Source organism: Microcaecilia unicolor, chromosome 2, assembly GCF_901765095.1.
Source record: "Microcaecilia unicolor chromosome 2, aMicUni1.1, whole genome shotgun sequence".
NCBI classification, from domain to species: Eukaryota; Metazoa; Chordata; class Amphibia; order Gymnophiona; family Siphonopidae; genus Microcaecilia; species Microcaecilia unicolor.
The window spans coordinates 260,616,702-260,644,097 of NC_044032.1; the positions used below are offsets into that span (position 1 = coordinate 260,616,702).

Sequence of the window (27,396 nt, forward strand, 5' to 3'; positions counted from 1 at the left end):
TTAAATTTGCTGACACAAAGTTATTAAAAGTTGTTAAATCACAAGAGGATTGTGAAAAATTGCAAGATGACCTTATGAGTCTGGGAGACTGGGCATCCAATTGACAGATGATGTTTAATGTGAGCATGTACAAAGTGATGCATGTGGAGAAAATGGAATCTGAACTAAAGCTACGTGATGCAAGGTTCCATGTTAGGAGTCGCTGACCAGGAAAAAGGTCTATGAGTCATTGTTGACGATACTTTGAAACCCTCTGTTCAGTGTGCTGCGGCAGCAAAGAAAGCAAATAGAATGTTAGGTATTATTAGGAAAGGAATGGAAAATAAAAACGAGGATGTTATAATGCCTTTGTATTGCTCCATGATGCGTCCGCACCTTGAATACTGTGTGCAATTCTGGTCGCCACGTCTCAAAAAAGATATAGTGGAATTAGAAAAAGTACAGAAAAGTGCAATGAAAATGATAAAGGAGATGGGATGACTTTCCTATGAGGAAAGGCTGAAATGGCTTGGGCTCTTCAGCTTGGAGAAAAGATAGTTGAGGGGAGATATGATATATAAAATACTGAGTGGAGTGGAACCAGGTAGAAGTGAATCACTTGTTTAAACTTTACAAAAATACTAGGACTAGGGGGCACGCAATTAAGCTAGAAAGTAGTACATTTAAAGCGAATTAGAGAAAATATTTCTTCACTCAATGTGTAATTAAACTCTGGAATTCGTTACCAGAGAATGTGGTAAAAGCATTTAGCTTAGTGGGGTATATAAAAGGTTTGACTAGCTTCCTAAAAGAAAAGATCCATAAGCCATTATTAAAATGGACTTGGGAAAAATCCACTGCTTATTTCTGGGATAAGCAGCATAAAATTAATTGTACTGTTTTGGGATCTTGCCAGGTACTTGTGACCTGGATTGGCCACTGTTGGAAACAGGATACTGGGCTTGATGGACCTTCGGTCTGTCCCAGTATGGCAACACTTATGTACTTAGTATCAATTAGTATAAATACGGGGACAAGAGCAGGAGGCAGTTGGCACGTTTGGCGAGACCCCCGGTGGCCTTGTCTAAAATGTTGATGTTATGTGGGACTTGGGGCATATAATCCATGATACTCAGGGCATTGATTTTACATGCTACTATCGGACCTTATATGGAGGGGACTCAGACCGGGGTTTGGACCCAGATAACATATTTCTCTAATATTGACTTGGCTACTCTGAACACAATCTCAAGCTGCATCTCTTAACTGCCCTGTTGGGAAAGACGAGATTGCCTGGGTCATAAATCACAGCTCCTGGTTTAAGATGCCAGGCCCGGATGGCTATAGAGCGGAATTTTATAAACTCTTGGCTTCGTATATTGTTCAGCCTTCTCGCAGCCATGTTTATTGTATCTAAATGATAATCTGACTCCCTGACTTTGGCTTACATTATAGTTCTTCCTAAGCCCCTTAAGGACCCTACCCTGCCTGCCTCATATCAGCCTATTTCACCTCTCTGTTTTGAGGCTAAGCTGTTGGCCACAGTGCTGGCCAATAGGTTGGCTAGGGAACTCCCTTCCCTTATTGCCTCCCTGCAAGTTGGATTTGTGCGTGATCATCATGCAGTAAAAACTTAGACAGATTTTGGCCTCTTTGGAGGCAGTTCGCACACGTCAAGAGCCAGTGCTTCTTATTAGTTTTGACATGCAAAAAGCCTTTGATAGAGTGGCATGGCCTTATGTTCAAAGTACTGAAGAGATATGGCATCCAAAGTAGTTTCTTTGATGCAGTGTGTGCACTCTACCATGCACCTAAAGCGTCGGTATTGGTTAATGGCTACACCTCCACTCCCTTTTTGTATTGGCAGGGGTACTAGACAGGGCTGTCCACTCTCCCCATTGCTGTTTGTCTTGACCCTCAATCCCTTGATACAGGAGGTTTTAGCTAACCCTGAGATCAGGGGTGTGTGGGTGGGTACAGAGGTTTTTAAGATTTTGGTTTTTGCTGCTGATGTTTTTGTACATCTGGCCTCCCCCTCCAGGTCTCTCCTGATATTACTGGAGATTTTCAGGAGTATGAGGAGTTTACAGGCTTTTGGCTAAACATGGATAAATCGGAGGCATTACCAACAACCCCAACGATACGTAGGGACTGAATGGGTCCTTTTCCTTTGTCTTGGGCTACAGTTCCGTTTACATATTTGGATATCCAGCTCCCGGCTGATCCCATGGAGTTATATTCAGTTAAGGTGTTACTGCACTCTACTAGGCAACAACTGGCGATCTTGAACTCCCTGTCCCTGTCTCTCCCTGTATTGAATGTCCTTGTTTTCTTGCTGACTGTATGTATTTCAGCTGCTCCCTCTTTGGGTTCTGAAATGAGATTTTAGGCCGTGAACTGAGCATTGATTGGGTTTATGTGGAGAGGGCGGAAACTGAAGGTACACATGGATTTGCTATGTGGGTGGATCGGGGATCCCCAATCTCCACCAGTATAATGTAGCGTGTGTCCTTCGGCATCTAAGAGATTGGGTATTGGAGACCGCGCTTTTTTATCCGCTACATCTTCACTATCTTTTATATGCACCAGAGACAACCTTGTCTTTGAACTTCTGGAATAATGTTCTACTTAAATCTATGCAGGCTGCCTGGCAGTCCTTACACAGATACTGGCTTAGGAGTCCTAGGACGCCCACCAACACTGACTTTCTACCCTTGGAGGGGAATTTGGATTTTAGTCCTGAATTTATTCTTCAGTTTTTCAGGGATGGGGTCGGCAGGGTTATTTGTGTGTTGCGGATCTTCTGAGTGAGGCAGGCACCCTCAAATCTTATGACTGTATTGTTGGTGTGTTGTCTTCACACCCAGGAAATTTCTATGCATATTTACAAGTCACCCACTATGTGTCTCAGCTTCTACGCACTGAGTGTGTTTTGAATATGGTCGCTCAATTGCAATCCTTTTTTACCTCCTCTCAGGTGACTCGTATGTCAGTGTATTACTTTCATAAATCCCTCACGGTGCTGATGCATAAAAAATCTTATGCACCCATCGTGGCAAGATGGAATTTGGAATTGGGTCAACTTTTGGACGATGAAGCTTTATTTAAAATGTTGTCCCTCATCCCACATATAGTCTACAGTGCTTGGTATAGGGAATGCCTGTTTTGGACTCTCAAGAGCTTATTTTTCGCTGAGGCAGGCATTCCATGCCAGATGTATCCAGTCACTTCATTGTAGTGCCTGTGGGATGGTGGAGGACACATCTCGCACGCTTTGGACATGCCCAACCATTCAGGGATGTTGGCATCTCATTTATAATGACTCTCTTCCTTCTGCATCCTAATTTTGCACCCTCCAGCTTTTTATTGGGGTAGAGAACCTGTAGTGGTTCCCTTTCGAATGGGCGTTGCTACTTTCTCTATAAGGCATGTGTGAAGAGACTGTGTGTTTTTAAGCCTGTAAAATGCATTGGATATTTTCCTGCCTTAATTGATTCTGAAGTGTATTTCTCTAGTTTGACTAGCAGGTGGTGCATGTTCTTAAAGCTGTTACAGAGGACCCCTGTTTCTTAGCTACCACACAGATAATAGGAAGTACCTTGCAGTGATGTAACCAGTTTTTATTTGGAACTTGACTGTTCTGGGCTCTGATTGGCCTGGAGTTTTGAAATTATCCAGCACCAGCAGATGCTGGCTGTTGATTCAGTTTCAGCCCAGGAGGAGAGAGATGTCTTTGCTGAAGTTCTGTGAACAGCTGTATGTTCTGACCTTCCCAGGTACTGTTTAGACAGTATATAGATGTTTAGTTAGTGTTATAATTGATCCATTTTTCAGTTACCTGTTACTGTTTGCCAATTGCACTATTTTGTTCCACTGTTCAATATTTTTTAAGAGTATAAACATAATTGTTTCGGCCTGTTTGTCTGGACTGATAAAGAATCCTGTTGTTTTAGTGTGTTGGGTCTGTGAGTGCTTTCTGGGGACCACTGTGAGTGTGGTCCGGTAACCTAGAAATCACTGGGTATAATTTGAGAGCGGGAGACTCACCCAGAGGCAGTTGTGACCCAGTCAGTCGGATGATACTAGTGTATAGCACGAGCGACAGGTGCAGGCGAACCTGAGCTGTGCTGGAAATAGACCTTTTGTAAAACATCACTCTTCTCGAACCCGCAGCCTGCTCCTCTTACCTATGTGACACTCAAGGTGGTGCTATTGTTTTCCCTCGTTTTGCTCTGCCTCTTTATTTTATTCTCATGGAGGGGGTGGGTGGGGGAGGGGTTTGGGTTGATTCTGCTAGGTGGGGTGCTGCTGTGAATGTTCGGTTTTTTTCTGTGGGAGAGGAGAGTTGGAAGAGTTACTCTTTCCCTCTTCAGTTATAATGCATTTATTGTTGAATGTTCCTGGGGGGGGGGGGGGGGATTGGGGATTTGGGGGGGGATTAGATGGGGTTAACTTTACCATTCACATTGTTGATGATACCTATCGAACTGTTTGGTTTTCTTTTGTTTCTTTGGTGTTCTGGTTGTCAGTAAAAGATGATTTAAACTGGAATAGTGGATTGGGTGGGAGTGAGGATAAAACTGTTAAAAGCTTGAAGACGGTCTGTGTGGTATTACCTTATGTACATTTTGATATTGGAAGCTCTGTATACTCATATTGTTGGAATTGTTTCCTTTGATGTGTCATCAGTAAAAATTGTTGAGCCTAGATAGAAGGATCCCCACACTGTCTTCTTTTTCAGTTTGCTAGATGCTAAGTAAACGTGGAGATTAGTTTCTGTGGTGGAACAGATGCTCAAGAGCAGGCAAAAATTGGGTTTCCTGTACAAAACTCACTCCCATACGTAGCCTCTCCTTGTATTTAAAATAGAAGTTTTGTTTCTGAGGAGAGTGGAGATCCCCGCATTTTTAATATAACTATAACGTTTTGAATAGTCACGAGAAATCTATTTTATGTATTCTGCTTATAAACCCCAGCATAGCATGTTATAAATTTTCCCTAACTCTCTGCTTCCCTCACCCCACACCCTTCTCAAACCACATCTGAACACCTCCCCTCAGTCCCTCTCAGCCTATTCTTATTTCTTGAAACCTACCCAGAACCCCCTCTTCCCCCCCCCCCCCCGACAAAGAACCCACCAGATCAGTGTAGCTCGCCATTGCCCACTTATCTAAAGTCCATCATAGAAAGAAGTGGGCTTGTCACTTTGACTCCCCTGGATTGCTTTGGACCCTAAGACCACCATCTGATTCCTCCTCAACGTTATAAGGACAAGGGTCCTCGCTTCTCTTTAACTCATAGCAGTGAAATGAGAAATTAAAAGTTATCAGTTTAACACAAGCTTGAGCCCTCTGATAATGGCCCAGTTGCCTGTGTAGATGTCCAGCCCAATTGGCTCGGTCAACATTTGTCGGTGGTTGTTATGGTGGAGTTTTCTTCCAAAGAGGTTTGTTGCTGTAATCTGCCATTGCCACTGGTTACCCTCTTCCATTGAGGACATTCTTATACTGTTGGGGCAGCAATCGCAGGTTGCAGAGGGATGTTGGGAAGTGAAAGGTGGCATTAAATGCTGCACATCTTCCTTATTGCTAATCTGGAACAATTTGATGTCCTTATTAAAGCAGATACTGCCACTTATACTGTATATCATCAGATCTCAGTTTTACGGTAAGTGCACTAAGTTTTTCACCTCTGGTGTACTTTCAAAACGTATCGGTGTACAGTAAAGCTTAAAATCAAGTGCAAAGAAACTGTTCACAATATAAAAAAATTCCATTATGTCTCAAGAATCAGTCTAGACAAAAATGGGTTGTGACCATCCGCCAGCAGGTGGATATAGAAAACTCTGAGTTGTGCCATATAAACACTTAGCAACCAAGCCAGTATTCTCTATCTCCAGCGGGCGGGATAACAGCTCCTATGCACTATGGTGATTTCTGTGTGGTCTTCTCTCCTACTTGCAGGTTCAGTTGAGTTTGAGGTTGAGAATATCCTTTGCCTCAGGTGTAAATCTAGTGGTCTACGTCCCTCCTTGCTCCCCTGTTGCCACCTTGTACCTCTTTATCTCAGTCTTCCCTTCTCTTTTTCTCCTGCCTCTTTTTTTTGTTTGTTTGTTTTTATTTTAAAGATAGACCCACTGCAATTCTTTTTGAGAATGCTTGTGCTGTGGGAAGATTATGGGGCTTCATTGCCTTGGAGGTCATGAGAGACTGGCTGTTTTCTGTGTGTATATTTATTATTCTTTGAGCTTGTTAAGTCTTTGCGTGCTGTGGGGGGTAAGCTCTCGGCTACCAGTTCCTGCATGTTTTGCTTTACTTCTATGGACATGCTGCTTTTGCTTACTTTGGCCGTTAGTACTCCGTCTCCGGGAGTTCAGTCTGGCTCTACTCCGATAGCGGTTTTGGTGGGCTCTGCACCAACGGCTTCTGTGCTCCGCAAGGCTATGGCATCCCATTTTGTCAGCGGGTTCCTCGCCTGCTACTGTGTCCTGGGATGTTGGTTTTGCGAGGGTCGAAGTTTGTGCCCTGCTGTTTTCACCTGAATTTGTTTTTTTATTATTTTATTAAAGTTGGCTCAAGCTTCCTCTCTTTTATTCCCCTCACGTTGCTTTTGAGGAGCAGCTTCCTAAGAAATGAAAACTTTCCTTTTCACAGGATTTGGAGAATGTTCCTCCTCAGGACTCGGAGGTTTTCTCTCTCTAATCTGACTGTCCTAGTTCTGCTGATGGCCCTGACTTGGACATTTTAGAGGCAGATTGGGGTGATCCTAGTATAGCTAGGCTGTTTTTGAGAGCGGAGTTGCCTCTCTTGATCACAAAATCTATGGAGTCTTTAAACATTTCTTCCCTTGCTTCTCGGTTTTCTGGTCATGCTTTCATCTATTATATCAGATACCAGGAGTCCTCCTGTATCTTTCCATATTCATGAGGCTATGCAGGAGCTTATTGCAGCTCAGTGGGAGACCCCTGATTCTAACCTCTGGGTGGCTCGCGCTATGTCCAAATTATATCTCCTTCTACCATCTGATTTAGAGCAGTTTGCTTTGCCTAAGGTGAATGCCCTTATAGTGGTTACTAAATGTACCACTATCCCTGTTGAAGGTGGCACTGCATTAAAGGATATGCATGACCGCAGCTTGAGGCTTCTTTGAAGCTCGCCTTTCAACTAGCTGCATTTAAATTCTCGGGCAGCAGTTTCTTCTTTTGTAGAGGTATGACCTTGGCCATTTTGGCTGCGATTGACTATTGATGTGGCATCCAAATCTCCTCTGGCGATGTTGTCCTTTCGGGGGAAACTACTCTTTGGTGCGGATTTGGTGAAGATTTTTAATGACCTGGGAGATTGCAAGGTCCAGCAGCTACCTGAGGACAATCATAAGCCTCATCTCTATGTGGCTATCTTTTTTGAGAAACGCGGAGGTATAGACCAGGGAAGGCTAGTGCTTCTTGCTCAAAAACCTTGTTTTCCTTCAGATTCATCCTTTTGGTGAGGCAAGAAGCCCTTTTCTTGTTCCTCAAGATCCTCTCCCTCTTCGCAGCCCTCACAGTGATGGGGGGGGTTCACTCCTTGTACGTAGACATAGGTGGGCGTCTTTCCTGCTTTCACAAGAAGTGAACCACCATTACTGCAGACCAATGGGTCCTCGGTATCATTCTTCATGGCTACAAGCTAGAATTTTCAAAGCCACTCGCAAATCTTTTCATACTGTCCCCTTGCAGCAGCTCTGCATAGAGTTGAGCATTGCTAACTACCTTAGCCTGTTTAAGGTGACTGGGGGCCATTCAGCCCATTCCCCTGGTAGAGAGGGGCACGGGTCAATATTCAATCTGTTGTCATTCCAAAGAAAGTTCTTTTCGGCTCTGTATCTCAGAGGAGTGAACAGGTTTCTCAGAGTGCTGCAGTTCATCATGGAGACTCTTCATTTGCTCATAGCCTTGGTCCAGCCAGGCGAGATTCTCACCTCATTGGACCTCCTCAAAGGAAATTTCTCTGGTTTGCGATTCTGGAGATCATTTTCAGTTCAAGGCCATGCTTTTTGGCTTCGCCACTGCACCTCGCTCATTTTCAAAAGTTATGGTGGTGGTGGCAGCCTTTCTTCACCGGCAAGGGATCCAGGTATATCCTTACCTGTACAGTTGGCTATTTCGGGTGCCTTCTTATCAAGAGAGCCTTCGCAGTGCACAGATGGTCCTGTCTCTTCTTTCTGCACTGGGTTGGTTGATGAATTACAGCAAGAATAATCTCATCTCCACTCAGACTCTGGAGTGTCTGGGAGTGTGCTTCACTACCCAGTTGGGGAAGATTTTCAGCATTGTCGGCTCAAGCTCAAACAGCAAATTCTCAAGCTTCTCTCTCTTCCCTGCCCACAGCCATGGGATTAAGCTCAGGTTCTCGGTTCTATGGCGGCAACTTTGGATGTTCTACTTGGGCGAAGTTCCACATGCAGCCCCTACAGTTGTCCCTGTTGAACCGGTGGTCTCCAGTCTCGGGGACTTATGAGCAGCTGGTGCCATGGACGACTCAATCCAGACGGAGTCTGACTTGGTGGCTTCTCCCTGCGCACACTTGGGCAGGGCTGCCCTTACAAACTCCCTGTTAGTGTGTTCTCACCTACGATACTCTTCATAGGGCTGCTGGTCGAGAGTGGAGGCTTCCTGGTCCATCAACAGATTGGAACTTCGAGCTGTCCAGAAAGCTCTACTAGTCTTTGTACCTCTTCTTCGCGGGAGGCCGGTATTTGTGCTTTTGGACAATGTCACAGCTGTGTGTTACATCTACAGACGAGGAGGAACAAAGAGTGTATCTCTAGCCCAGGAGAGGCGGCATATTTTTTTTTTTTTTTGTGTACTGAATTTAACATTCCGATGATTTCAGCGTCTCACATAACAGGCTCACTGAACTCTCAAGTGGATTTTCTTAGCAGAGTGTCTCTGGACCCGGGGAATGGCAACTGTCAAGACTGCTTTTTGCTTCATTTCCACACAGTGGGGCCTTCTGGGTCTGGACCTCATGGCATCCAGACTGTGTGCAAGTACACAGATTCTACAGCCACTTCAGGGAGAAGACTCCCTAGGAATGGATGCACTGGTACAGCCTTGGGTGAAGCATGTGTTGATTTCCTCCATGGGGCATTTGGTTGACCTTACATTCTTTATACAGCACTAATGCTTGAACGTACAGTTCTGCCAGGACATGGAGTTTGCAGTAGAGTCCTGTCGCCTGGTCTAGCTGCATCCTGCCCTCGTTGAGTACTGCTTTGGTACTTCTGTTTTGTGTGGACTAATTTGGAGGGATGATGAGGAAGGAGAAATTACCAACCAATTTTATTTCTTTGAGTCCCTCCAAACCAGTCTAGAACCCACCCATGCAGAAAGGATTCTTTTATATTGGAGGGCACAAATTTCTCATCTGAGGTCCGTCCCTGGAAGGTCAGATGGAATAGGTACAAGGAGAAGAGAAAATGTTAATTTCTGTGGTGCTGGATTAATTTGATTTCTTGCTTCTAGATTCTGTGGGGTTTTCTACATTTCATCTTGGTTTGACAGGAGAAAACTAGTTAGGTCTGGGCTGCATATCCCTTTTATAGGGTGATGTCATAGCTTGGTAGTTCAAATTCTTCACCTGCTGGCAGGAGAGTGTAATCCATTTGTCTGGACTGATTTGGAGAGACTCGGGGAAAGGAAATTAGCAGGTAAGATCTAATTTCTGGAGAGTCCAAGGTCCCACCCTTAGAAGTTATTCAAAATAATTAAATCGCGAGAGGATTGTGAAAAATTACAAGAGGGACCTTATGATACTGGGAATCTAAATGGCAGATGACGTTTAATGTGAGCAAGTGCAAAGTGATGCATGTGGGAAAGAGTAACCCGAATTATAGCTACGTCATGCAAGGTTCCACGTTAGGAGTCACTGGCCAAAAAAGGGATCTAGGTGTCATTGAAACCTTTCGCTCAGTGTGCTGCTGCGGCTAAGAAAGCAAATAGAATATTAAGTATTATTAGGAGAGGAATGGAAACAAAAATGAGGATGATGTTATGCCCTTGTATTGCTCCATGGTGCGACCGCACCTCGAATATTGTGTTCAATTCTGGTCGCCACATCTCAAAAAAGATACAGTGGAATTAGAAAAGGTTCAGAGAAGGGTGACAAAAATGATAAAGCGGATGGGACGACTTCCCTATGAGGAAAGGCTAAAGCGGCTAGGGCTCTTCAGCTTGGAGAAAAGGCGACTGAGGGGAGATATGATAGAGGTCTATAAAATAATGAGTGGAGGTGAATGGGTAGATGTGAAGCATCTGTTTACACTTTCCAAAAATAGTAGGGGGCATGCGATGATGCTATAGAGTAGTAAAAAAAAAAATGAATCAGAGAAAATATTTCATCACTCAACGTGTAATTAAACTCTGGAATTAGTTGCCAGAGAATGTGGTAAAGGCGGTTAGCTTAGCAGAGTTTAAAAAAAGGTTTGGACGGCTTCCTATGGGAAAAGTCCATAGACCATTATTAAATTGGACTTGGGGAAAATCCACTATTTCTGGGATAAGCAGTATAAAATGTTTTGTACTTTTTTGGGATCTTGCCAGGTATTTGTGACCTGGATTGAACACCGTTGGAAACAGGATGCTGGGCTTGATGGACCTTTGGTCTGTCCCATTACGGCAATACTTATGTATGTAAGAGGATAAGCTGAAAAGCATAGGTAGAGGCTTGTAGGCTAGAGGTGGTTTTAGAGGCTATGCGTTACAGGTCAGAAAGATCTAATGGGGCACAGCAGAACAAATATTTTCAAAGAGGGCAGAAGACCTCAGGGAAGGCACAATAAAGATATAGAGAGAGGAGGCTGATTAAAGGAGGTTTTATTGGAAGTGGACCCATTTCAGACTAGTGAGTCCTAGAAGTTATATGTGACGGTTACACTCTGGAGTTCACTTGGCCTCTGCCAGATGGTTTCCTGGAAGTCTCCCTGTTGCTCCAGGCTAAAATGGTCAGGGAAACCTCTCATATGACCGAGGGTTGTGGTTTCTATTCCTCAGGGGGAGCAGGGCTCAGGAAAGTATGCTATTTACTCGGTACCCAAAAAGGAGGGTACATTTTGCCCCTTCTTAGATTTAAAGCAGGTAAACAAGGTCCTCAGAGTTGACAGTTTTCGTAAGGACACCTTGCTATCAGTTACTGGCAGTCAGAAAGGGGGAGTTTTTGATGTCCTTAGATCTCACGGAGGCCTGCCTTATTCCATTTTGGCAGGGACATAAATTCCTTTGCTTCACCATGTTAGGACAGCATTTTCAGTATTTTGTGCTGTCCGTTTCAGGCTGGTAAAGGCTTCGAGGACTTGATCCGAGGTGTGATTGTAATAAAGGTATCTTGGTGCATACTTTTTTGAATGTTTGGCTCATTTGAGCAAAGTCTTTTCAGGAAAGTGACCAGGCGACTGCTTGGGTAGTGCAGTTCCTGGAATACTTGCACTAAGTAGTCAAGAGCAAATTGAGTTACAACCTCACCAGGATGAGCAGGTAGACGCAGAAATGATAAAAGAAATCGGAGACGCAAACAAAATGGGCAATGTGATAATAATGGGTGACTTCAATTATCCAAATATAGACTGGGTAAATGTAACATCGGGACACGCTAGAGAGGTACAATTTCTTGATGAAATCAAGGACAGCTTTATGGAGCAGCTGGTGCAGGAGCTGACAAAAGAAGGAAAAATTCTGGACTCTCTCCTTAGTGGCGCGCATGATCTGGTGAGGGATGTTATGGTACTGGGGCCGCTTGATAACAGTGATCATAATATGATCAGTTTTAATATCAACCTTGAAGTAACAATATACAGGAAGTCAAATACATTAGCGTTTAACTTTAAAAAAGGAGACTATGATAAAATGAGAAGGACGGTGGAAAAAAAACTTAGGGGGACAACTGAGAGGGTAAAAACTGTACAACCGGCATGGACGCTGTTCAAAAATACCATCCTGGAGGCCCAGGCCAAACATATTCCACTAATTAGAAAAGAAAGACGTAACTCCAAAAGACAGCCGGCCTGGTTGAAAAGTGAGGTGAAGGAAGCTATTAGGGCTAAAAGAAATGCCTTCAGAAAATGGAAGAAGGAATCGTCTGAAAATAACAAGAAGCAGCATAAGGAGTGTCAAAGCAAATGCAAGGCGCAGATAAAGAAGGCCAAGAGGGATTACGAAAAAAAGATAGCATTAGAGGCAAAAAAAACATAGTAAAATTTTTTTTTCGGTATATTAAAAGCAGGAAGCTGGCAAAAGAATCGGTTGGGGCCGCTGGATGACTGAGGGGTAAAAGGGGTGATCAAGGAAGACAAAGACGTAGCGGAGAGATTGAATGAATTCTTTGCTTCGGTCTTCACCGAGGAAGATTTGGGTGGGATACCGGTGTCGGAAATGATATTTCAAGCGGAAATATATTGAGTTGAATGGAGCAGTCTGATATTTACCCATGTAGCTGTTGGTAGGGGTTGAAAGCAGTTATTGCTTTGGGGGGGTATATAGGCATAAGCGAGAACAAAATCGTGACTCATTGCAGCAACAGTTGACTCTCCTAGATCAACAGCCTGTGCCTATTTGGATCCCGCAAGCTTCTTGCCCAGTTGGAAACTATTCGGGGTGGCCTTTGAGACTTGGAACTTGCAGAGATTGCAGAACAAATGCAGTCTTTGTGCAACAGGAATACTTTGAAATGGACAATCGGACGGGAAGGTTATTGGCCCACGATTGAAACAGTGTAAATTTAGAAACCATATTCCTGTGATTTATGATTCAGGGGGGGTGTTGCATAGGGACTCTCTGCTTATTAGTGAGATTTTTTACTCAATTTTATAGGACGTTATATACACCAGAGTCTGTGCTCGAGGAGACTGCCATTGCTGATTATCTTGATTGGGTGGCTCTGACTGGTGTGACTTTCATGGAGGCCGATGCATTATTGGCCCCTGTTAGCGAAGATGATACTTTGCAGGCACTGAAGTCTCTGCCCCTTGGTAAAGCGCTGGGCCTCAATTGATTCACTAACCACTTTTATAAGTGCTTTAAATGACTTATGGTTAAACCCTTAACTCGCATGTTTAATAGTTTGCGGGATGGAGACAAGTTTCCTCACTCCTGGAGGCTGGCGGGCGTAACTTTAATCCTTAATCCGGGCAAGGATCCCACTCGATGTAGTTTGTACTGACCTATATCCTTGCTGGGCATCGACTATAAGATCTTTACTAAGATTTTGGTGACTTGCTTACAGGTGTATATGCCTAAAGCTTGTCCAGGATGATCAGACTGGATTTATCCTGGGTCATCAAACCTTTGATAATAATCGGATTGTGCTGCATGTTCATACCTCACAGGAGGGGGGGGGGGGGGGCAGCTACGATCCTGGCCCTTTTTGCTCTGTGCTCTTTCTTGTTTAGGTGTTACAGGGCTGTTCCTCTTATGGGTCCAAACTATTTACACTAAGCCTTTAACTGGCCTGCAAATCAATGGAACATAGGGACAGTTTTGAATAGCTAGGGGTACAAGACAAGGCTGTGCTCTATCTCCCCTCTTAATTGCATTGGCCATGGAGACCCTTGCCTCTATGATTATAGTAAAATGATATTCAGGGAATTTTGAGTGGAGGGGTGGTGACCAGGCTATTGCTTTTTTGCTGATGTGCTCCTTTAAGTTCCCCACGGGACTCTCTTCCCGGGGTTATGGATGTTCTGGAGACATATGGCCGTGTTTCCAGTTTTAAAATTAACTTGGCTAAATCAGAAAGTTTGAATTTGTGATCCTTGCAGCAGTTTCATGGGTGCGAGCTCATTATCTCTTTTGTTGGACTTCAAAGACCCTAAAATATTTTGAGTTCATCTTATGACTGCCTGGGGGGTCACTATACGAGCTTACCTATCCATTCCTGCTGAAGTCCTTGTGGGCTGATTGGACAAATGTGCCCATTTAAATATTTCTTGACTGGGTAGAGTTCACGCTATTAAGAAGATGCTGCTGCATAAATTGTTGTACCTGTTTATAGCTCTTTCAATTGAGCTGCTGGCCACTTTTTTTTTTTTTCGTTTTGTTACATTGCAGGGTATTTCAGTATATTTGGAAGGGTACCTTCGTTCCATTCTCAGAGTTGGAGGAAGAATATAGCGGGAGTGGGAGAAGATTTGTACTCAATTACTGAAGGTGTCTGTGGCTAGCAGTATGGTGGAAAATGGGTATAAAATGGTCTATATGTGGTATCATACCCTGGACCGTCTCCATATTATATCCCACTGTATCTGCTTTATGCCGGCTTGGGTGTGGTGACAGGGGGACATTTTTTTTTTTTTGGGGGGGGGGGGGGGGGGGGGGGGGAGTTGAGCACCTTTTTCAGTGTCTGGCTTCTCTTGCTTAGTTTCAAAGAGTGATGGTATAACCTTGGCAATGTTTGACATGATAGTATGGTTAGAGCTATGTTTTTTCAGGTACTGCTCAATTTTGTTGTTTTTCCATAAAATAAAATTTTAAAAAGAAAAAAAGTAAGCTTAAATCAGGCTTATTAATTTATCCACATTCATTATTCTCAATACCGCACTGCAGAGACAGAGCTAAAGTGAGAATTCCTTATCGTCTGTTCCTGACCATTCCCGATGAGTGGGGTATATGCATGCCTACCAGCAGAGGGAGACTGAGAACTACTGACTAATGACACTAAATAAGGAGGTGTGTAACCCCGACATTGTCAGTATTTCTTAGTCTCCCAGCAGAAGTAGGTGATTTCTGTGCAGCCCTGCTTCTTGAATTGTGTGGGTGTGCCAGTTTAGTCCCATTTACTACTACTACTTAACATTTCTAGAGCGCTACTAGGGTTACACAGCTATTGGCTATTGGCCCCTGTAGCCTGGGTCCCTCCCCCCCCTCCCACTGCTCTCCAATTGGATTGGATTGTGCCTTTGCCTACTCCCCTATGCTGCCTGGGAGGAGTTCCTTGAGGCAGGCCTTACAGTGAATGGAGAACTGCGGAGGAGCGGAAGTCTCGCAAGGCCGCCGCTTGAACTCTTGGTAGCCATTTTGAAGTGGTGCTGAGAGCAAGACAGTCTGCATACACGCTGGGCAGGAAAGAGGGGGCTCTTTCCTGCCCCAAAGAGGTCACTAGACCACCAGGGCACCACACTAAGGTAAGGAGTAGAGAGGAGGGTAGGACACGTTGAGGCCCGTCCGCCCAGCAGCCTGCTTGTTCGTCCACAAATGCTAGCAAAACCCACCCGGACACCTGGCCATGTCCTCAAAAGAGGTCATATCCAGGTAAAACGGCCATATGGTAACCCTAAGCATTATGAAACTTTATCAGAAGTGTGGAAGAGTTTTGACCTCTTTGGCTATCAGAAGCAAGGGAGAAATGGCTTCAAAAACTTTGAGTGCTGGGTGGATTAGATGCCATCGCTTCAGCCTACATTCTCTAGGGGTTCCTGATGCCAGAAGTACTGAAAGCTTGTTCCTGAAGAGGTCAGATGACCTATTGGGCCAAGAGCAGTCTTATTTATCTGTAGATCACTTTGGGGGTGGGTGTTCAGGCATATCAGGTCACAGGCTTCTGGGCACCTTGTTTGAGGGACTTCACAGGGTCCCTCCCTTAGGGGATATTGCTTTGGTAGGTCCCAAGTGTCTGGATCAGTCTGAAAGTTTGCTAAGGAAGCAGAAATTAGGGTTTACCTACTAATTTTCTTTCCTTTAGTCCCTCCAGAACACACCCTAATTCAGTGGAGGTTTAGCATAGGTGATGGTAGGCTAAGTAAACAGTGATGGCAGAGATTTGGAGGTACAATGGTGGTGGGGAGGATTAGTGCTGTTACTAGGCACCAGCTCTAAGCCAATATTTTTTCCTGCAAGTTTGTAGATCTGAGGCAGCAAGATCATGCTGCAGAGCTACAGTAAAACACAGTAAGGGAGCACTTCTGTATCTTAGTTACTGCTTCTGCCTCCCCTTGATTCCTGTTGGTTGACTGTATCTAATTAACTGCTAGGGGAGGAGGGAATTGCTGTAGCATGGTAGTTGCAAGTGGGGAATGGAAGTGCAGAAGAGACACTTGAGAAAAGGAAGAGAACTTTTTTTTATTGCTGTGACAATTTTACATGTGTAGGCAAAGTAGAGAGCTGCACGGCTTCCGTCCCCGCGGGAATCCCGCGGAACCCGCAGGGACGGAGGCAGTTCCTGTGGGGTTCCCGCGGGGATGGAAGCACTTCTGCGGGGTTCCCGCGGGGACGGAGGCAGTTCCTGCGGGGTTCCCGCAGGGATGGAAGCAGTTCTGCGGGGTTCCTGCGGGGACGGAGGCAGTTCCTGCGGGGTTCCCGCGGGGACGGAGGCAGTTCCTGCGGGGTTCCTGCGGGGACGGAGGCAGTTCTGCGGGGTTCCCGCGGGGACGGAGGCAGTTCCTGCGGGGTTCCCGCGGGGATGGAACCAGTTCTGTGGGCTTCCCGTGGAAGTGTAAGCTGCACCTGCACCAGCCTCTCATCTACCGAATACCAATTTATTTGAGTGTTGTCTCTTCCTCCTCTTCTTCCTTGCTTTAACAGCATAAATGTGGAAAGTCTTCCATTAAGGAGGTGGTAGAGTCACAAATGATGACGGAATTCAAAAAGGCGTGGGATGAACACAGAGGATCTCTAATTAGAAAATGGAAGTTATATAAAAGCTAACCTTAAATGGCTGCATGTGTGTGTGGATATGTCAAGTGACACTTAGATGGCGACTCTGGCTGTGATGAACTAGAGCTGATACCTGGCAGACTTGTATGGTCTGTGTCTCATACATGGCAATCTGGTGTAGGATGGGATGGAAAGGGCTTAGACAGCAACTTCAGTGGCTGGAACATGAGGACAGTGCTGGACAGACTTTTACAGTCTGTGTCCCACAAATGAGAACATGAATAGGCTGGAGTGGGCTTCGATGGCAACTCCAGCAGTTGGAACATAAGGATGGGGCCAGATAGACTCCTGTGGTCTTTGTTCCAGAAACACGAAAGAAAGACCATAATCAAGTATATAATATCACACTCGTTGATTTAATGATGAATTGATCATGAGTGTGACTATTGGGCAGAGTGGATGGACCGTTCAGGTCTATTTGCTGTCACTTACTATATTACTGTTAATCCTCTTTGCTCCCAGGCTGGTGCACAGACCTCAGCTCTGACACAGGCACGAGAATCAGATGTCACCTGACCTACTGGCGCGTGCATGTGGCGTGAATGGACTCATCCTCAGCACACACTGCCAGTGAATCAGAGACAAATCTTACATGTGCGCACCAGAGTGTTCCAAGTTCCAACTTCTATTCCTTCCTTGCCTACAGTGCTGTGGCTCAAATCCAGAAAGGGAGCTGACTGGAACTTTCTTTTATGTACTATTAAATTCTTACGGGGATGGGTTAAATTCTTGCGGGGACGGGTTGGGATGGTTTTAATTTTTGCGGGGATGGGTGGGGATGGGTAAGATTCCAGCAGGGACGGGCGGGGATGGGTAGGATTTCTGTTCCCGTGCAACTCTCTAAGGCAAAGTTAACACTTATAGCAGTTAAAGACCAACTACTGAGAGAGGAATATAGTGGGCTAGAAATGGGTGAAGGGAATTAAAAGGTTTACTGGGTGGAAGAGAATTCTAGTCTGAAGTGCTAGCAGAAAGGAGCTGTAAAGGGAAGAAAGGCTGCCTCATGGTGACGGACTGATAGTGATGCTGTGGGAGAGGAGTAGAAAAGTCTGAGGGTGAGAGAAACTCAAGAGGGGACATGGGCTATGTGGGGGAAGGTTGCTGGGAGAGTGAGATGATCTTGGAGACAGGAAAAGGAGCAGGCAAGGGTACACAAGCTGTAGGCAAAAGAGGAAAGCTTAGAAAATATGGAGAATAGCTGTGTGGGACTGTGAAAAGGGCAGACTTCTGTGGTCTGTGCCCTGAGAAAGGCAAGGACTAATCAAACTCGGGTATACATATAAGTATCACATACCATGTAAAATGTTTATCTTGTTGGGCATACTGGATGGGGACCTTACAGGTCTTTGTCTGCCATCATTTACTATGTTATGTTACAATGAAAAGAGGCTGAGGGAAAGGAGAGGATCATGATGGAACATGAAGGTGAGAAAGGGGGATCATGATAGAAAATGAAGGTGAAAAAGGGTGAGAAGTGGCAGGGGTGAGAGATTAGAAGAAAGATGAGAGCAGCTGTAGAGAGATTATATACAGATAAACACCTTGAGAACTATGGAAGACTGAAAGAGAATCCTTTAAAGAAGGAACGTAAAGGCAGAGAGAAAACCAAGAATAAGTAGAGACAGAGTACTGAAGTTAAATTGTTAACACAGGTTGGAAAATTGTTTTAAGTTTTTAGTAAAGAGTTTTGTGCTAGCTGGGTCAAGGGTAGGCAGAAGCTGTATTTTTCCCTTCTCCAGCCCTGTAGTCATCAGAATGAATGTGTTTAACAGGAAGGACATGGGGGAGCAGCAGTAAATTGTGCCAGTATTTGATGCTATGATCTGAAAAATGTTTAAAATTGCTTCTCTTTGGCAGCTCTGTAATGCAGAGACCTTTGATAGTCTCAGATTGAAAGGGGAATAGAGAGTATATTTTCTCTTTTTTTATTCACAAAAATAAGTCATTCCATTATGCTGTATCAGCCCAAAGAAATAATATGGCAGCAGCAGGAAGAGGTTAAAGGAGAGATGGGTGGAGTTTGGAAAGGAGTAAGGGGTACACTGCCCTCCAGCTATGCGTTTCTTGGTTTGATTTCCCTCATCTCGGCTGCTAAGCCCTGGCTTTTCATTCTCTCAGCATAGCTCTTCTGCTCAACGTCTGACTCAGCTCAGTCTAGCTTTTGGGGGGTGTGACCTGTGTGACTGTGTAGTGCACCATGAATGATGGGGTTACTGCTATAGTGGTGTGCCACTATAGTAGTAAGTCCCATATCCTTCCATATCATTTAGGCTTGGGAAAGAGGAGAGTGGGGGATTAATGGTTCTGGGCAGAGTATTGAGAAAGAAGGGGGTGTTTGGTAAAAGGAGAGAGAAAAAGGGGTATTGTGTTGGAGTCACCACTAATAAAGGAGGGCATTGTGCCAAAGCTGCCACTACCAAATGAGGTTCCAACTTCCATTTTTGCAGAAGGCACTGCTAACTCAGATCCCGAAGCCAAATACTTAATCTAAGATGAGAGGGGGAGGGGTTCAAAAAGAAGTTGGGATGGTCTGAGAGAAGAAACAATGTATGGTGTGCACAGGTTAGGTGGGGAAGAGGGACTATTGAGGACTGGCTGGGAGGGAGAGCATGTGGATTGTATAGATAGCCAGGGTGGCCTGGAAGGAGAGTGGTAAACTGGGGCAAGGATTTGGGGAGTAAGAGAGAGAGGCTAGTGGGACTTGCAGTGCTATTCCCTAGCATTTTTTACCCACAAGTCCTCTGTGTGTTTGTGCCACCTGCTCTACATTTAAAGACAGCCTGGACAGTTGTGTTTACAGGCCACCATACTTTAATTTCCTTTTTATGGACTTAGTAGTTTGTACCGAGTTGAGCACCCCGAATCATTTTGAAAAGTTGGCTCTATGCTTGTAGGGATATAAAAAAATATAAATTCAATAGATAAGGGTAACATGTTTTAGTAGTTAAGCTACCAGTTCTGTTTTGGTATGGAAATTCTCACTAGCTGGGGACTGCAGTTATAGGTTTACTCTGAAGTCAGTGGTTCCCAGTCTCCATCTGCTGGTAGGAGTGTGTAAACCCAAGCGTCTGGTCTGGAGGGACTAAAGAAAAGGAAATTAGCAGGTAAGCCCTAATTTCTCCTTCTTGTAGAAGCTTTGCACTTTCCCTTCCCTTCCTCCCCCCCATCCGTTTGATAAATCGTGTGCAATGTCTCCCTTAGGTGGACTCCTACATATGTCGCATATGTGCCCGAGGGGATGAGGATGATAAGCTGTTACTGTGTGATGGTTGTGATGACAATTACCACATCTTCTGCCTCCTGCCTCCTCTGCCTGAAATCCCTAAGGGCATCTGGAGGTGTCCCAAGTGTGTGATGGCGGTAAGCAGCTTCCAGTAACGTGTGTAGTGTCAAATTTTGGGGGAGAGAAAAAAAAGGATACAGGTAGGAGAGAGCATGCAGCACAGAATGCAGAAATCTGTGTCCCTCCTTTCTCTAATACTAGCTGCCAAAGAAAGGGTTGCTTTGATTAGTGATGGATGGTTGGTTAGTTCACTCCTTTTTTTTCTGTTACACCACAGGAGTGCCGTAGACCCCCCGAGGCATTCGGCTTTGAACAGGCCACGAGAGAATACACGCTGCAAAGCTTTGGCGAAATGGCTGACACCTTCAAAGCAGATTACTTCAACATGCCAGTGCACGTAGGTCATTATACCATACATCTGTGAGTGCATTGTGTGAGATGTTTGAGTATGAGAGACCATGGGGCTCATTTTCAAAGCACTTAGCCTCCCAAAGTTCCATAGAATCCTATGGAACTTTAGAAGGCTAAGTGCTTTGAAAATATGCCTCCATATGTGTAAATGGGGCATGGGGAAGGTGAATATATCATGATTGTTCCTTGATGCACAACGTCTATGTGACACACATATCTCTTTTTATGTTTCCCTTTGCAGATGGTTCCCACAGAAGTAGTGGAGAAGGAGTTTTGGCGCTTGGTGAACAGCATTGAAGAAGATGTGACTGTAGAGTACGGTGCTGATATTCACTCCAAGGAATTTGGTAGTGGATTTCCTATGAGCGACAGCAGTGGCAGGCTGTCCCCAGAGGAAGAGGTGGGTTGTATATGAGCATAATAAGCCATCTTCCCTGGGATAAGGGAGGGTGAGTGGTACATGAGTAGGATGCCTTCTGAGAAGGGGCATACTTATGAGAGACAAAATGCATACTGGAAGACTAGGGCTGTGATTTGTCATGCTGAAATCAAGGTTTCAGTAGCTGGACAGGTCAGATGGTACCAGCTGCTTTACAACCCAGCCCAGCTAAGGTCTGTGACATCTTAGAGATTTGAATTAATTAAAATACATCTCTTCCTGTGTTAATTATCTTGTTTGTCAACCCTTTTATTTTTTTTTAATGTATTGTAAACTTATTCAATACTTACGCTCTAGTGGTATACTAAATAAAGATGATATTTGAGAGACAAGATTGTCCATGTCAAGTATGTGAAGCAGGTGGCATCCGCACTGCTTTTTCTCTCTTGGATGGGCATAATGCTTTAGTTTTTCTCTCTCTGCTCTTCTCTGGCAGGCATATGCATCCAGTGGGTGGAATTTAAATGTGATGCCAGTGCTGGAGCAATCTGTCCTTTGCCATATTAATGCCGATATCTCTGGCATGAAAGTGCCCTGGCTGTATGTTGGCATGGTGTTCTCTGCCTTTTGCTGGCATATTGAAGATCACTGGAGCTACTCAATTAACTATCTCCACTGGTTAGTATTTACTGTAGGAAATTTTACTTGTCTTTGTAATTAATTGCTTTAATATCTATAGTAAGTAACTTCCTGTCCTTCTCATAGCTACTTCTACAAATTAGTTACCCGTTGCTTGTGAATTCATAGAATAAAATTTGGTTTTGTTGACAAATTTGCCAGTTAAACTGGTAGGCACTATTTTCTATATAGTTCTACATTTGACTGCTAGGCCTTGTGGTCTTCATGATGATAAAACCTAGTTAATTAAAATGTTGGTTATTAAACAACAAGCCTGTAGCCAAGTATGACTTGCAATATCAGTTGTTAGTCTGTGAATAGTAATTGTTTAAATAATTGGTAATTTTCACGGAGGACAAGCAGGCCTATTTATTCTCATGTGTGGGTAACGTGATCCTGCATTGCCCAGTCCGGAGCTTGTAGCAAGCTTTTAAGAGCTTTGTAGATTGCGAAACATGCTCCACCACACATGCGTGAGTGCCTTTCCACCTGTCGCGAGAGCGCGGTTACCGCAGTTCTTATTTATTTATTTTTAATACTGCTGTGAAGGGTGGCTGTGTTTTTGTGCTGCTCTTCACTGCTCTTTCTGAAGAGCTTTTTTGTGTGACTTTCGGCAATTTTCCCCACTGTATTTAGTGCCCGTGTTCGGGTTTCTCCTTTTGTCCTTCCTTTATTGTTTTTAGTTTCTTTTCCCACTTTGTTTCCTTGTTTTTCGACATCACTGGGCCATTTTTAGGCCCCGACTCTGGTCACATTCTCAATGGGTTTATTCTCTGTTGTCTCGCCCCTTTTTGTGTCACCATCGCGTCATTTGATTTGGCCTCAGAGGTTTTCCATGTTTACAAAGGTTCCCAGTGGCTTTAAGTGCTGTACAGGGTGCAATTGGACCATCTCTGATAAGACACCCATTTTTAGTGTCTTCAGTGGCTGGGGCCCGACCATAGCCCTATGTTCTGTCTCTTCGTATGAAGAAAAGGACCCAGTTAGCCAGAGAGGCTCAACAAGAGAGAATTCTTGGAGCCAAGTCAGATTCCTCGACAGCAGCGTTAGTATTGTTGTTGGGTGTTGCATCGGGCGCATTGGTATGTATGGCTGCTAGACCTGTAGATGCTGGGAGCAGTGGTGCATTGAGTGGGTCGTCTCCTGCCTTGATGCGGACTGGTCTACAGGATCCCCGGGACCAACCTTCATCAGACCTGACCCCGAGATGGCGTGAGAATTCAGTGTCGTCCTCGGCACCAAGGAGCCTCGATGATGGCCAAGAATCATCAGCTCCCCCTCCATATAAGAGGTGCTTGTGTTGGTCTCGCAGTAGCCAGGACCAGGCTCCCTTTTCAACTCCAGTGGATCTGCAAACCTTTCCCAGTGTCGGTCCTCGAGCGCATCCGGGCCTTGCTTCCAGAGCTGCTGGGTGGCTTCATGTAACAGACTGCATCGGGGGTGCTTGGCCTACCTTGCTTCCCATTGCAGCCCCGCTTGGCTCTCAGCCTGTGATGCGGCCTCTGACAGTGGTGTTGCATGCAGCCTCGGTGTCAACTGCCACCCAAGCTGGTACCCCTTCAACAGCAGTGGAAGTAGGTTTGCCGGAGTCGAGGCCAGAACGAACTCCTCGACGCTCTTCTCAGAGACATGACTCCTCTAGGTCGAGGCAGGCTCAGTCTCAGCCCTCCCATGAGGTTTTGACGAACACCAGTGGGGAGCACTCATAGGAGTTTGAGGAGGTACGTTTCGGAGGATGAGTCCTATGGTATCCCCTCCAACCCCTTCCTTCCACAGAAAGGAGAAAGTCTCCCCCTGAGAGCCTTTCCTTACCCTCTTTTGTTAAGGAAATGGTGGCTGCCATTCCATTTCCTTTGGAGGTGGAGAACGAGCCCAAGGCCAAGAGGTCCTTGACAGCGAGCCTCCTACAGAGGCTGTGATTGTGCCATTGCACGAGATCCTTCAGAATGTTCTCATGTGGAACTGGGAGTCCCCTCTGCCTGTCCTGGCGCTGCCCAAGAAGATCAACACCATGTACTGGATCCACAGTACCCTAGGATTGGATTTGATAAGCCTCTGTTACCTCATTTCCATGGTGGTGGAATCCGCTCTCAAAAGGGCCAGGAGTTCTAGAGACTGCTTCAGCACCTCCCAGCAGAGAAGCTAGAACCTTGGACTCTCTTGGGAGGAAGGTGTTTTAGGCCTCTATGCTGATGTTATGTATACAGATGTATGCTCATGTCAAGTATACAATCATACTAGTTCTTCATGAGCGTCTACTTACGGGACTTCTCAAGATGCTTGACTTGACTGACTCTTCCACCGGAGCAAGCCGAGTCGCTTCGCCAGTTGGCCAAGCAGCAGGAAGCATATCGTAAATTCTTTGCCAGGGAAGCTTTTGATACTCTTGATGTGGCATCCAGGATCTGTGCCCAAAGTATAACGATACACAGACTCTCATGGCTTTACGTCTCTGACTTGGAACCTGCATCCCAACCTTCAATCTCTGGGTCTCACAACCTGGATGTTGAGAGCCTAGAATTTGCTTCTTGGGTCTTCCAGAGGGTGTCTCCGGGTCTTTCTGGCTTCCAGGAAAGATTCCACTAAGAGGTGTTACTCTTTTAAATAGAGGAGGTTTGTCGTCTGATGTGAGGGCGGGCCCCTAGATCCCCTTTCTTGCCCTAACAGACTGCTTGAATACCTTCTACACCAAGACCAACTCTGTAAGGGTTCACCTCAGTGCAGTTAGTGCTTATCAACATGTAGAGGGTAAACCCATCTCTGGACAGCCTCTAGTTCACTTCATGAGAGATTTGCTTTTGTCAAAGCACCCCTGTCAAACATCTGTGATGTCAACGTTGTCCTCACCCAGCTGATGAAAGCTCCTTTCGAAGCACTGGAATCCTGACATCTGAAGTATTTGTCCTAGAATGTCGTTTTCTTGGTGGCTGTTACTTCAGCTCGTAGAATCGGTGAGCTTCAGACCTTAGTAGTGCATGCACTTTATACTAAGTTTCATCACAGCAGCGTAGTCCTCTGCATGCACCCTATGTTCAGCCGAAGGTGGTGTCTTGAGTTCCATCTGAATCACTCAATTGTCTTGCCAACATTTTTTCCCTGACCTCATGCCCATCCTGGCGAGAGCATCTTGCACACCTTGGACTACAACTGAGCATTTGCCTATTAAATGGAGCAGAGAGAGCTCCAGACAGTCTGCTCAACTTTTTTTTTCTATTGATCCCAACAGGATGGGGGTCGCAATCCAGAAACGCACAATCTTTGGCTGGCAGATTGCATTTCTTTCACTTATGCCCTTGCTGTGCTGACCTTGGAGAGTCATGTCATGGCTGTGTTGGTATCCCACTTGCTGTCAGCCTTCCTTGAAGAAATTTGCAAGGCTGCAACATGGTCTTCAGTCCACACATTCACATCTCACTGCTGCCTTGAGCAGTATGCCTGATGCGATGTTTGGTTTGGGCAGACAGTTTTGCAGAATCTGTTTAGGGTCTAGGATCCAATTTCACTCCCTTAGGCTCATTTTATTCTGTTCCAGTCTGCACTCTGTATATAGTTTCAGGTTGATCTGTATTGTCCTTACCGTTACGAGGCCCAATTGACCAGCATTTGTTTCGGGTGAGCCTAGTTGCTAGGGATTCCCCACACTGAGAATAAGTAGGCTTGCTTGTCCTCAGAGAAAGCAAAGATACTTACCTGTAGTAGGTATTCTCCGAGGACAGCAGGCCTTATATTCTCACAACTGTCCCACCTCTCCTTGGAGTTGTCTATTTTCTATTTATGTAGTATTTTACTGTGGTAATCACGCTTTTGCGTCGAGCAGGAAGGCACTTGCGCATGCATGGTGGAGCCTCTCTCGCGCTCCACAAAGCTCTCGAAAGCTTGTTACAAGCTCCAGACCAGGCAACACAGGATTGCGTTACCCACACGTGAGAATGTAAGCCTTGCTGTCCTCGGAGAATACCAAAAACAACAAGGCAAATGATCTGCAAAATCCAATATGGGAAAGAAAGCCAGCAGATCAATGTCACAACAAAAAGATTTTATTGAAGATACCGTGTATGAACAAATCGCCCGACACAGGCCGTGTTTCGCCCACTTAGGGCTGCGTCAGGGGCTACAATGAACAAATATATAATAATTATCATAGATCATAATAAATAAAATATAACACACATACAAGCATAATATATCAAATATATAAATTGACAAAAAACAAAATATGGAATATTACTAGGTATACATAGAGAGTATACTAGAATAATTACATGAATAAACGTAGCGATACGTTTATTCATGTAATTATTCTAGTATACTCTCTATGTATACCTAGTAATATTCCATATTTTATTGTTTTTTGTTGTTATGCTCGTATGTGTGTGATATTTTATTTATTATGATCTATGATTATTATATATTTGTTCATTGTAGCCCCTGACTCGGAGAATACCTGCTACAGGTAAGTGTCTTCGCTTTATCTAATCTTTAAAAATTAGTGCCTGCAGGTGAGTCATAGACTTGATAACATCATCCTATGGCTGACTGCAGGTTTTCTTTTCGATTCACTACATTGGATCAGGCGAAACCATTACTGGCTAGCCTGGACATGAAATGTGGAATATAGTGGGCACGTTGTGAAGTGGGAGAGATGAGAGCTGTGCCCATCCACCAGCAGGTGGAGATATAGAACACTATGAGTTGTGCCTTATAAGGTTCTGTGCATAGCAACTCTGTCTCCAGCAGATGGATAGCAACTCCTGTGCAGTGTGATGAATTTGAGTGGACTCCTGTCCTGCTTGCAGTTTCAGTGGAGTTTGGGGTTGAGAATATCCTGTGCTTCAGATGTAAACCCTAGTAGTCTAGGTCCCCCTCCCTGCTCTTCTTTTCTCAGTCTTCCCCTTGTTTTTTCTCTTGCCTCGGATTTAAAAGAAAAAAAAAAAAAGCTACCAAGTATCTCTGTGTGGGTTCTCGTGGTTTGGAAAAAGCTTTGGGCTGAAAGTGCCTTGGAGGAGATGAAACTGGCAGTTTTCTGTGAGTATTTTTCTTTAGTGTGTCGGAGCCCTTTAAAAATTGTGCATGCTGTGGCAGTAAACTTTCCCCTGCCGGTATATGCTCACTCTGCATGCAATCAGCTGACATGCCGGTTCTGCTGGTTTTTAATGCCAGTATCACGACTCATGGGGCTTGGCATTGGCTCCTGCACTCCATAATGCTACAGTGGTCATCTTGTCAGCTGAGTCCTTGCTTGCTGCTGTGGCCCTGGACACTTACAATGGGTCTGGGAGTCTTCTCAATGCTGTTTTTGCGTGAATTTATCCTCCTGTTGCATCAGGCATTTTTGTTGAAAACGGCTCGGGCTTCATCTACCCTTCCCTCTTACTGTGCTTCTGAAGAGCTGGTTGCAAAGAAGAGGAAACTTAGAGGAAAGTTTTGGTGCTGCAGGACCTGGAGGATGTCTCTTCTCTGGAGTGAAGGAGTGGCCTAATGGTTAGTTCAGTGGATTGTGGACCTGGGGAACCTGGTTCAATTCTCACTGCTGCCTGATGGTTGGCAGTGGGTTGAGATCCTGGGGAACCAGGTTCAGTTCCCTCTGCAGCTCCATGTGGCCCTGGGAAAGTCACTTAATCCTCCATTGCCCCAGGTACAACAGTAGTACAATGTACTACTTAAATTGTGAGCCCACTAAGGACAGACCCAGTACCTGTAAAATGTCCAAGTGGTATATAAATACTGAAATGAATGAATGACTTCAGAACACTCTGTTTCCGAGAATTTCCCTGACTTTGATTTGGGAACAGAAGTGGGGAGATTATCCTACTGTAGCTAGGTTATTTTTGAAGGCAGAGTTACTTTTTGTTCATATCCAAGTCTGTGTAGGCTTTAAACATTTCAGCTTCTCAGTCCACAGTACCAGCTCCTTCTATTATGTCTGGTACTAAGAGGCCTCCTGTATCTTTCCATATTCATGAGGCTTTGCAGAAGCTTATTACA

The 27,396-nt window shown here is 44.9% G+C and overlaps 1 protein-coding gene across 5 annotated transcripts in view; it reads left to right on the forward strand.

The window, feature by feature from the left end:
* KDM5C (lysine demethylase 5C) overlaps positions 1-27,396 on the forward strand; it is a 187,140-nt gene that overhangs the window by 52,150 nt on the left and 107,594 nt on the right. For all 5 annotated transcript variants that reach the window (XM_030194032.1, XM_030194031.1, XM_030194034.1 and 2 more), the window contains 4 exons: positions 19,862-20,020; positions 20,221-20,340; positions 20,596-20,754; positions 21,230-21,411. In XM_030194032.1, coding sequence (XP_030049892.1) covers positions 19,862-20,020; positions 20,221-20,340; positions 20,596-20,754; positions 21,230-21,411 — 620 coding nt within the window. The remainder of the gene's footprint in view (positions 1-19,861; positions 20,021-20,220; positions 20,341-20,595; positions 20,755-21,229; positions 21,412-27,396) is intronic.